The sequence below is a fragment of the Carlito syrichta genome, unplaced genomic scaffold (assembly GCF_000164805.1).
Source record: "Carlito syrichta isolate Samal-C Ts95f unplaced genomic scaffold, Tarsius_syrichta-2.0.1 Scaffold314075, whole genome shotgun sequence".
Classification (NCBI taxonomy): domain Eukaryota; kingdom Metazoa; phylum Chordata; class Mammalia; order Primates; family Tarsiidae; genus Carlito; species Carlito syrichta.
The window spans coordinates 111,941-123,973 of NW_007258171.1; the positions used below are offsets into that span (position 1 = coordinate 111,941).

The 12,033-nt window shown below is 56.2% G+C and overlaps 1 protein-coding gene across 1 annotated transcript; it reads left to right on the plus strand.

The window, feature by feature from the left end:
• The first annotated feature begins 8,799 nt into the window (after nt 1–8,799).
• ZNF837 (zinc finger protein 837) lies at nt 8,800–11,440 on the plus strand. Its single transcript, XM_021719014.1, is given in 2 exon segments — nt 8,800–8,859; nt 9,773–11,440. Coding segments are annotated over 2 exon segments (1,728 nt in total).
• The last annotated feature ends 593 nt before the right edge of the window (nt 11,441–12,033 follow it).

Below are 12,033 nucleotides of genomic sequence, written 5' to 3' on the forward strand. Positions count from 1 at the left end.
CCTTTCGCGTCCGTGATGGAGGCGGGGTCACGATGCTCCCGGGGCCGGTGAGAGGGTAAAACAAGGCGGGACACCTGACCGCGTAGTGTGCAGCGGCTCGCAGTCCGCCTGCGTGGCCTCAGACCAGGAGACGGGGCTTTCCTGCCTGTGTCTTGGTTTTCCCTCCTATAAAGGGGAAACCTCGGGGGAGTTTGCGAGCGCCAGTCTCCCTCAGGGTCTGCCTTTAAAGCCCTGTGGTGGCTCACGCCTGAGAACCTAGCACTAGGGGAGGCTGAGGCAGGAGGATTGCTTGAGGCCAGAAGTTTGGGCAACAGAGACCCAACTCCACAAAAATAAAGTCCTGCAGTGAATGTGGCGCTAAAGTGTGGATTCCTGAAGACCTGAATGCCAGAAATTTGGCCCACGCCAGGGCTGAGACACTCCCTCTCCCCGAGTTTCCATTTTCCCATCTGAAAAATGGTCACGATGCCACCGCCTTTCTAAATTTAGTGAGAACCAAATGAATCAGCGATGTACCACAGGGCCCAATGATGCCTAGGCTTTTAGCTAATTTGTAAAGTCCTGGCCCAACCACTCTCCTGGAAGTGGACATGAATTTTTCCTTTATTGGAGTAATCATTAGACTGGAATCAGACTCTCCCACAGGGCCCAGAAAGGCAGAGCCCTTGCTGCTAGGATGACGCCTATATACTATAGGTCTAGCTCCCTAAATGTGCTCTTGGCAGAGTCGTGTCCCACAGGCTGGGGGCTGACAGGAGGGCCCACCAGGGGCTGCACAGCCTGTGGCCATATAACAATTTGGAACGTGTGGGCAAAACAGATCTTGTGGGCCTGACTGTCCAATTACTGGCTGCCACCATGAGCAAGCCACCTGATTTCTCTTGGCCTCAGTCAATCTGAAATGGGTTGTCTGGGTGGTGGGGGGGGCAGTTGGGGCTCATGCCTGTAATCCCAGCACTTTGGAAGGCCAAGACAGGAGGATTGCTTGAACCAAGGAATTTGAGGCCAGCCTAGGCAACATAGCGAGACATCTCTATAAAAATAAAAATGAAAAATATTACCTGGGTGTGGTGGTGTATACCTGTAAACCCAGATATTCGCGAGGCTGAGGTGGAAGGATCGCCTGAACCCAGTAAGTTGAAGCTGCATTGAGCCATGATGGTGACACTGCACTCCAGCCTGGGCAACAGAGTGAGACCCTAACTAAAAACAAACAAACAAAAAAGACAGTAGAGGGGCGGCAGGGACCAAGCCCAGAGAGGCAAGGGGTAACCTTTGACCATCACACCCACTAAGCTGCCACCTTCAGCTCCTGCTGAAATTTGCTATCTCTGTCTCACCCGTTTTCACAGCTTTCAGGATTCTTGAGGAAATTTGGCTGAGCTTTTCAGGATTCCTCAGCCAAAGGCGTTTGCCTTTGCCTTCATGGCTCCTGCCACCCTCCATTTCTCCTCTGCTCTTCCAGATCTTACAACTAGGACTCTGTACTGGGGACCAGAATGCCTGGCTGGAGCCTCTATTTCCTGAGGCTGATTCCCAGTGAGAAAGAGCCTGAGATGGAGCCGAGGCCCTTCGCTGAGGACAGGGCCTCAGCCACCTTTGGGGCTGGGGAGACCATAGCTACCCATGGGGGCTGCACATATGAGGGGGGACCCCAAAAACCCTGGGATTTACTAGAAATTGGGTATTTATTCTTACATGTTTAAACTTCAGTCACCTTCACAGTACTTTGATGCCACGCACTTATCAAGACACTTTTTCCACTGCTCTAAACGTTTCTTTTAGTTGGGAGTCATTCTGCCTCCCAGGCTAGAGTGCAGTGGCATGCTCACAGCCACCGCAGCCTCAGCCTGCTAGGCGGAGTATCCTTCCGCTTCACCCTTCCAAGAAGCTGGAACCACAGGTGCACACCTGGAGAGCTCTGTTGCTAACCTTTAGATTTATTGTTGAGAGGAGGTCTCACCAAGTTGCCCAGCTGGTCTTGAATCCCTGGGCTCATGCAGTCCTCTTGCTTCGGCCCCCTCAAAGCGCTGGAATCACAGGTTTGAGCCACCATGCCCAAACTCAGAAGAGTTTCTGAACTCGTCTATTTTGATGCTTTTTAATGCTTCTGCCGTTTTTCGTTTCACCTCTTTCACATCAGCAAAACGTTTTCCTGTGAGGACTTTTTTCATCCGGAGAAACAAAAAAAAAAGTTGCTTGGTGAGATAGGTGAATAGGGAGAGTGGGGCACAGGGGTCATGCCATTTTTGGTCAAAAACTGCTGAACACTCAGCTGGGTGTGAGCATGTGCATTGTCATGGTGGAGAAACCAGTCACCTGTTTGCCACAACTCAGGTTGCTTCTTCCCCAAATTGTGACGCAACCTTCTCAGAACTTCCAGATAAAAACTTTGGTTGACCGTTTGATCTGGAGAATAAATGCTAGGTGTACTACAAGGGGCCCGCCCTCCAAAAGATAATTCCGGCTTTCTGCCGCCCCCCCCCCCGCATTAGAATCAACCGGGGAGTTCTGATGCAGGTGTTTGAACCCACTCCGAGACTGATTCCACCAGTATAACCAGGTGACCGCTCCAGGGGACATTTCGGAGCTCCCCAGCCCCAGTTCTCCCACTCGCTCGTTTCTGGGTCGAGATCTCGTAGAAAACCGGCGGGGGCAGGTTGGTGGCGTGTGCCTGGAGTCCCAGCTGCTCAGGAGGCTGAAGCTGGAAGATCGCTGGAGCCCGGGAGCCGGAGGAGGTTTTGAGCAGCTACAAAAGAAATTTCTGGAGGAGAGGGCCATCCACCGTCATTACGGCGGATGGGCCGCTAGGCTGGAGCCGAGTGGGCGGGACCGCACCGCCCATCCAGGACGCCGTCTCCTTGGCGACGGCTCCCTGACGCCGAGTTTGAGGTAGCCCGCTGCGGTTGCCACGACGACCGTGCGTGTCCCCTTCCCAGTCGCCTTCCCCGCCGCGTCGGAGCGGGCGTAGCGGGGACTACGTTTCCCGGCAGGCCCCGCGCCGGTTCGCACCCGCCCTCGGGAGGCCCAGACCTCTCAGTACCGCGGTAGTCGGGTGGAGGCGGGAGGAAAGCTGAGCTCTGTGTGCGGTGCGGGGACCCGGGGACCCGCGCAGGCCGCCTCTAGCGAGTAAGTGGTTTTCTCGGCGGACCCACGAGTCTGGCCTGTGAGGCGGGGACCTCCGGGCGTTGAGCGCAGCCGCCACCCTCTGCCGCCTCCCCACCTCGGTTCGCGGGGCCCGGGCGGAGGCGAGACGCCGCGCACTTCCGGTCCTTTTGCTCCGGGTCCCGACCGGTCCCCGCATCCGGGACCTTCAGTTCCGGGCGGGCCAGGCCAGTTCTGGCTCTCGCCGTTCCCCCTCCCGGGTGTGATTGAAGCCCGCCAGGGGCGGCGCGGGCCCAGTCCGGGCGGCCGACGGCTCTTAGGCCAACCCCCCGCTTCCTCCTCGCCCGATTTCGCACCTGCGTTTCTCTCCGCGTCTCCGACCCGACTCCGACGCCTTCTCGAGCCCAAGAAGCCGCCTCTCCCTGCGTGCTGCTCCCCGCGCCTCTTCCCTTCTCTCCCGTCTCGTCCGTTTCTTTCCTTGCTGTCTGCGCGCCCTCAGGCACTCGCCGAAAGACAGGGCCCGGCACTCTTGGTCCTGCTGTATCCCCTGGTCTTGACACGGCGGCTGCCGGTGAGCATTGCAGCTTGCTGATGCCCTAGATGCGGCGCTATGGGGGGACAGGCGCGGAAGGGAGTTGTGGCTGCACCCAGAGAACTTTCCTTCTCCTCTGCCCTTCCCGCGGCGTGTATGTGCGGAACGGGACACAAGGGCTAGGGTCTGTGTCCCCGGGGGGTGTCTGTGAGGGTGAGGTGGGGCCGTTTGGGGCTGGACACTAGCCGGTGCCCTCCACACCTCAAAGCCGCCCGTGTTGTCCTCCCCACTCTTCCTCTTGGGCGAAAGACCTCGCTGGGCCGTGTCCAAACCCTGTGAGGTTGTTGGCCCTCACTAACCTTCTGGATATGTCGTTGCCCTGTGCTTCTGCGGGCTCAGCCGTGAACACGTCGACTTCTCAGTCCCCTGTCCTCTAAACTGGCTGCTCTGTGTCGTGTTCCCCAATACCAGCAACCCTGAGGACAATTAGAAAGGCTGGATGAGGCTGGGCCTGTAATCCTAACCCTTGGGGGGCTGCAGTGGGAGGATTGCTTGACCTAGGTCCTCATCGCTACAAAAATTAAAAACTTAGCCAGTTGTGGTGGCGCGTGCCTGTAGTTTCATCTGCCTGGGAGGCTGAGGCGAAAGGATCACCTGAGCCCAGGAGTTCGAGGCTGCAGTGAGCCATGATCGTGCCATTACACAGACAACAGAGACCTCGACTCAAAAAAAAAAAAAAAAAAGGGAAAAAAGAAAGAAAGACTGGGCGAGCACCCAGGATGCAGGGCATGTTCACCCAGGGCAGATGAGTTGTCCCTGTCAGAACAGCCTGGGAGAGCAGTAATGCAGGGTCAAGGATAGGCTTCTGGGGCCTCTGGACCCAGAGCCTGGATCATCTTTGCTCAGATCCTGGATCCATGGCTGGAATGTCATCCAGGAATAGGTGGAGAAGTTGGACAGTGAAGCCTGGGAGCCGGGCGGGAGGCACGGAGACTCAACGATGGTCTGTAGCTCCCACCTGCTCTGTGGTTGGGAGGCAGGTAGTTGGTGCAGGAGATAAGTAGAGGAGCCACTGTGGGAATAGGGTGACTGGGGACCATTCTTGAGATGCTCTGTGCATGTAGCTGACAGGCACCTTTGGCCTCCACTTCCCATGAGTTCAGGGTCCCTTGCTGCCAAGTGGGGGCTGCTGCTTCAAGGACACCTGGCTTCCCTCCGACTCTGTTCAGGCACTAATCAGTCATCTAACTCCTCATCATCATGGGTCAGGAGAGCCCCACACAACCTACCTACTGTTTGAGGGTGTTGGACCAATCTCTGTTGGTTTTCTGTGTCTGCTGTAACACACTACTGCAAACTGGGCAGCCTGAGACAACAGAATTTATTCTCACAATTCTGGAGGCCAGAAGTCTGACATCAAAGTGTCAGCAGTGCTGCGCTGTTTGCAGCTCTGGCCAAGGATCTTTCCTTGCTTCTTCCAGGTTCAGGTGATGTTTCTTGGAGTGTGGCTGCCCCACTCTAGTCTCATGTCCATCTTCACATGTCTTCTCCATGTCAAAACTCCCTCTGCCTCCCTTTGTAAGGATACCTGTCATTGGAGTTAGGGCCCACTCAGGTTATTTAGGGTGATCTCATCTCAAGATCCTTAATTACATCTGTAAAGACTTTTTACCAAATAAAGCCACATTCAGAGGTTCTGAGGGTTAGTGGGCATGTATTTTTGGGGAAACCATCATTCAACCCATTGTAACCTCCTTTAGTAGAACCTACCAGTCTTGGGGACCTCATGCCCCCAACCATTCTTGGGCCTGTCTGCTGATTGCACAGTGACCAGCTGTCCTGGTTTAGCTAGGTTGCCCCAGTGTGTTGTCTTTGTCCTCCACCCTGGTGAGTTCTCAGACCCCAAGTGCCTAGAGGTCCAGGAGATCATGCTGAGTGCTGGCTCTGGGCCCTGCTCAGGCTGCCTGCTGTTATTGCAGACCAGGGCCTGAGGCCAGCCACCATGACCCCTCAGGGGAAGCATTCACTGGATGCCTTGGGGCAGTAGCGAGGCAAGTGTCCAAGGTCCCACTGTCCCACACCCTATTACCTGGGGTTATGTCAGATCACTATCCTGGCTGTGGAACTTTTGGAATGGCAGATTCCTCTCCAGGTGTCTGGCTGGAACATGATAGCAATAGCCCAGGAGCCAGGGCACCTGCCCTCCTGCTGCTTGGTACTCATGGTGGCAAGTTCCCTCCAGTCTGTGAGGGGCTGGCATCCCCCCTGGCATTGCAGGGTGCCTGTTAGTGCTCATGGCCAGAAAGTCCCTTCCCCTGTGTGTAAGAACCTTGGATCTTAGCCTGACAGTGACCCTGGAACTGATCTCCTTAGCAGCTGGTCCTGGCAGCTTGCCCAAGAACTCTGCAGTTGACTCCTTGCAGACAGCCTGGTCTCAGAGGCAGACCAAGGAACCCGCCAAAAATTGCAGGGCCCAGAGGGCAGAGCTTGCTGTCGGGGAGTTGGCAGGATGGGCACAGCTCTCTGTGGCTGGTAGACGCCTGCCAGAGGGAGAAGCCCACAATTGTGAGAGCAGAAGCTGAATGAGGTAGATGGTGGTGAGGAGCCAGAGGGCAACAAGGGTGTGGACAGGACTCCATGGTCACACAGACTGGGATGTGTGTCCCCATGTCCTGTGTCCTGCCTGAGTCTCCTTTCTCCCCGGTCACAGCTTCCCATGTGGCAGCAGCAGTGCCTGTGGGCTTGTGCCGCCATAAGGAATTGCCCTGAACATGTTGCCCGTCATTCCCAGTGGTCATGCTCATCTTCCCATGAAGAGTGTTTTTCTTTTTTTATATGTGGATTAAGAGACACCTGGTTGAGGGAAATGTTGCCACCCCAGAGCTTAAGCCTCTGATGTGGAAACAATTGCTTGATGCTTTAGTATGCAGTTGGCTTGGCCATGTATGAAAAGTTCATGCTTAATATTTACCTAGCAGTTTTGGTGACTTTTCTTTTTTGTTTAAAAAACACACATCTTTATCCTGTGTACTGGTGTCCTTGTGGTCAGAGCTCAAATGATGTCCTGAATGTTGCAGGTAGGCAGAAACCTGGCATGCTGCAGGCAGGAGCACTTTGTGCCATGCGTGTTCTGCTTTTATTTTATTTTTTAAGATCTGTACTTCATGTAACATAATTAAACAGTTTAAAGCTACATTTTACAGGCATGGGCTTACAGCTGTAATCCTGGCACTTTGGGAAGCTGAGGTGGGAGGATTGCTTTAGACCAGGAGTTCAAGACCAGGAGTTCAAGACCAGCTATCTTTAAAAAGGAATAATAAAAAAGAATGAAGTGTACAATTCAAGTTGGGTTTTGGTTTTTGGTTTTTTTTTTTAGTTTCTAACATATTCACTATGTTGTGTAACCATCATCCCTGCAATTCCAATATTTTTGTGATCCCAAAATGAAACCCTGTGCTCAAGAGTTACTTCCTATTCTTTCTCCTCCCCAGCCTCTGGCAACCACTAAATTACTTTCTTTCTTTATAGATTTGCCTAGTGGATATATCATATAAATAGAATGATACAATATGTGGTCTTTTGTGACTGACTTCCTTCATTTAACATGTTTTCTGAGGTCCATCCGTGTTGCAGGACATGTCAGTACTTCGTTTCTTTTTTTGTTTGTTTGTTTGTTTTTGAGTTGGAGTCTCACTCTGTCGCCCAGACTGGAGTGCAGCGGCCGCTCCCGGCCACCGCAGCCTCGACCTGCTGGGCTCCGGCGATCCTTCCGCCTCAGCCTTCCAAGTAGTTGGAACTGCAGGCGCGCGCTGCCACACCCGGCTGATTTTTTGATTTATTGTAGAGATGAGGTCTCGCCTGCCAGGCGGGTCTCGAACCCGCGGGCTCAGGCAATCCACTCACCTCAGCCTCCCAAAGGCGCGGGATTACAGGCTGAGCCACCAAGCCCGGCTAGTACTTCATTTCTTGTTATGGCTGCATAATCTTACATTCTGTGGCTAGACCACATTTTGTTTATCCATTCATCATTTAGTGGACTTTTGACTGGTTCCCCCTTTGTGCTATTGTGAGCAATGCTGCGGTGAACATCCGTGTACCAGTTTTTTGTTTTTTGTTTTTTTTTTGAGTTGTAGTCTCACTCTGTTGCCCAGCTGCAGTGCAGTGGCATGCTCACAGCCACCACAGCCTCAACCTGCTGGACTCAGGCAATCCTTCCATCTTGACCTTCTAAGTAGCTGGAACCACAGGCACATGCCACCATGCCCAGCTAATTTTTTTGATTTATTGTAGAGACGAGGTCTTACTAAGTTACCCAGGCTGTTCTTGAACCCATGGGCTCAGGCAATCCTCTTGCCTCGTCCTCCCAAAGTGCTGGGAATACAGGCATGAGCCACCATGCCTGGCAACTAGTTTTTGTTTGAACGTCTGTTTTCATTTCCCTCGGGTAGACACCTAGGCGTGGGATTGCTGGGAGTGTGGTGACACCACGTTTAGTCTTTGGAGGAGCTGTCAGATAGACCTCCACAGCAGCAGCATCATTTTATGTTCCTACCAGTCATGTAGGAGCATGTTCTGGACTTGCCTCTTTTCTGCCAGCCTTCTTGCCCATCTGTCCTCAGGGCAAGTGCTGAGAGTGGAGGGTGCCAGAGGAGGCTCATTGGCTCACCGCACCGAGGGAGCCTCACGACGGGGCTTACTGCCAGCAGCTTTGCCAGTCCTGGGTGTACAAGCGGAGCTTTTGAAACCAGGACACCCCAGTTCATGTGTTGTGTTCACACAACGAGGCCACACCCCACATTCTGGAGAAGGAGCCTCCCTTGTCCTCCCCTGGGAGAGTTCCCTCAGGAGTCCAGGAGCCTGGCTCCTTCTAGCTCTGGGCTGGCATCTGTTACGGGATCAGTTTACATCCATCTGCTGTTGGGACAGTCAACATAGGTGGGCAAGTGGGCAGGTGGAGCCCATGTTGTTCCCAGTCCTGTTCTTGGGAAACCACAGGGTCAGTACCTCAGGGCAAGATGGTCGGGAAGAGTAACCAAACTCCACTGTCAGGCAGCCAACCCCATGCATGAAACGAATATCCACAGACTCAGATGCATGAGTGTTCAGGAAAGACATGCATCCAACAGAGTGCCCGTTCCCTTTCACACTCTTCTGCTGACTGAATGGTGAAAGATCACTCTAAGGGCCATGTGGACAGTCCAGTGCTGGGGCAGAACATGCAGGTATCCAGCATCACCCAGATGTCCTCATGCTCAGAGAAGTTCCTTACTTCCAAGCTTGCCTCCTTGAGTCTCAAGCTCCAGCCCGCTAATTTGTTAGGTGGAGAAACCAAGACACAAAGTGGCAGACTCCACAGTGGGTGAAGAGTGATGGGTTTTCTCAAAATTAGCCCTGATGAATGCCACCTTCGGGTAGAGAGAGCCAGGAAGGACTGGTGCCCTTGTGGATCTGGATGCAACTTCATGAAGGCTTAGTAAACCCTGGCTTGGAGGCACAGGCGGAGTGGTGGCCTCACCTGCCCAGGACTGAAGGTCAGTCTCACACAGGGCTGGAGGGAACAGGAGGGTTGTACAGTGATCATATGAGTGAGTGAAGCCGAGAAACCTCAGGTCACAGCAGAGTCCCAGTCTGCTGCCAGGTGAGTCTGACACCTTACACCTCCTGGGACAGCTGGATTATGGCAGGTGAATGGGCCTGGCCAAAGCAGGGAGCCAGGAAGATCCAGGGCACTGGGCTTGCCACCGGGAAGTGGGGTGGGGAGTGGAGGCGGGATTCTGGGGAGCTGGCTGTAGAGCAACTGGGGAGTCTCTGTTGATTGTGGGAGGGGACCGCTGAGGTCCTGAGCCAGGGGCCGCTGTTTTAGAAGCTGGTGTGGAGATAGGTGATGTGAGGGATCCAGGGAGAGCCAGGGAAGCTGTTCCCTGGGGTTGGGTGGAGGCCTGGGGCATGGCAGACACCTCAAGCAGGGACAGGCCGCACTGGCTCTGGGGCGCTCATGGTCGCATCATTCTGTTCCCCTCCATGTACGAGAGCTGGGGATGGCCCAGCAGGAGCTCTTCGGCCCATCTCCCCTCATCCCTTCCTGGGAACCACCAACCTCCACTTCTCCTCTGCTCTTCCAGATCCTACAACTAGGACTCCGCGTTGGGACCCAGCCCAGGATGGCGGCTCTGGCCCAGAACACTGGGCAGAGCGGAGTCCCCAGTGGCCAGGGAGCCCCCAGGGGCCAGGAGCCCCCAGGGCCAGGAGGAGAATCCCGAGGAGTCGAGGCCCCTCGAAGAAGACCGAGCTGGGAGATGCCCCCCTGAGGAGGGGGACCTCTGTGAAGGGGCGGCGGGCGGCAGGATGACTTTACCAGGTGAAGGATCCCAGGGCTGTGGCCTTGGTGTGAGCCCTCGCCTTGGGGCCCATCACGGCACGGGAGCCGGATTCCTTGTTCAGGAGCCGGGCGGCCCCGCCTCCTCTCATGACCCTGACCTGGTCACCCACGAGAGGCTGCACGCTAGAGAAGTCCCCTTTCGGAGCGCCGCGGGTGCCAGGGACTCCAGCCAGACCCCCTGCCTGGCATGGCACCACAGAGTGGCCCCCGGAGAGGGCAAGCCCCCTGCGTGTGACTGCTGTGGCCGCCAGGGGCTGCCCCAGAGCCAGCCTCGGACCCAGCTGTGTGGAGTCCACATGGACTGTGGGCCGTGTGGACTGGGGACGGGCGCCCAGACCTGCCCGAGCACCCCGCATCCGACCTCCCTCCCGCAGGAGCGGCTCCAGGCGTGCGTGTGCGGCGAGGCCTTTGCCGGGAGGACCCTGTGGAGCCCGCAGGAGCGCGCACAGGAGGCCGAGAAGGCCCGCGCGCCTACCGGGTGCGAGAGACACTTTGGCCCCCACAAGCCGCGGCCGATGGCTGAGGGTCCTTCAGTGTGTCCCGAGTGCGACTGGGCCTCGGGCCCTCGCCCCGGCGTCCCAGCCGCCACGGCCCAGCGGCTGTACGTGTGCGACGAGTGCGGCAAGGCCTTTGCACGAACCTCCAGCCTGCTGCAGCACGAGCGCATCCACACCGGCGAGCGTCCCTATGAGTGCACCGAGTGCGGCAAGGCCTTCGTGCGCTGCTCCGGCCTCTACCGCCACCAGAAGACGCACTCGGCTGAGCGCCACTGCAGCGTCACGGCCCCGGCCCGGCGCTCCTTCCTGCTGGAGCACACGCCCCGCGACAAATCGTTCACGTGCGCCGAGTGCGTCAAGGCCTTCGGCCTGTTCTCACATCTCGTGGAGCATCGGCGCGTGCACACGGGCGAGAAGCCCTACGCGTGCCCCGAGTGCGGCAAGGCCTTCAACCAGCCCTCCAACCTCAGCCGCCACCAGCGCACGCACAGCAGCGCCAGGCCCTACACGTGCCCGCTGTGTGAGAATGCTTTCAAGGGTCGCTCGGGCCTGGTGCAGCACCAGCGCGTGCACACGGGCGAGCGGCCCTACAGCTGCCCCGAATGCGACAAGACCTTCCGCGGCTGCTCCGAGCTGCGCCAGCACGAGCGCCTGCACTCGGGCGAGAAACCCTACATCTGCTGCGCCTGCGGGAAGGCCTTCGTGCGCAACTGCAGCCTCATGCGCCACTAGCGCGTGCACACTGGCGAGCGGCCCTATGCGTGCGACGAGTGCGACCGCGCCTTCAGCCAGCGTTCCAACCTCCACGAGCACGAGAAGCGACACGCGGGCGCGCGGCACCCTGACCGCGGAAGGGGCGGTGCACGCGGTGCAGGGGCACCCCAGGTGGGGAAGGCTGTGGTCCTGGACGTGCACACACGTGTGTAGCCTTTATTAAAGCTCACTTTGTACACGTGGCGTCCCCAGTTCCCCCTACCCTGGGGTTTTATTTTATTTTATTTTATTTTTTTGAGTGGGTGTCTCACTCTGTCACCCAGGCTGGAGTGCAGTGGCATACTCACGGCCACGGCAGCCTCGACCAGCTGGGCTCAGGTGATCCTTCTGCCTCAGCCTTCCAAGTAACTGGAACTGCAAGCGTGCACCACCATGCCTGGCTGATTTTTTAAATTTATTGTAGAGGCGAGGTCTTACCAAGTTGCCCAGGATGTTCTCAAACCCCTGGGCTCAGGCAGTCCTCTTACCTCCACGTCCCAAAGTGTTGGGACTACAGGTGTGAGCCATTGCACCCAGCTTACTCTGGGGTTTTATTTGACCTCTTCTAACTGGGCACACAGCCTCTGGTGCGGCTAGGGAGTAACAATCTGCAGTAGGCACTAATGTCCAGGGCACTGATGTGTCCACTATCTCTGGGATCTTCCTCCGCTGGTCTGAGACTGTCACCAGCCTCTAGTCTTCCCCCTTCGGGACTGCGGCTAGACCGCATCTCCTGGAAGCCTCCGCAGTGCCAGAAGAAGAAAGGA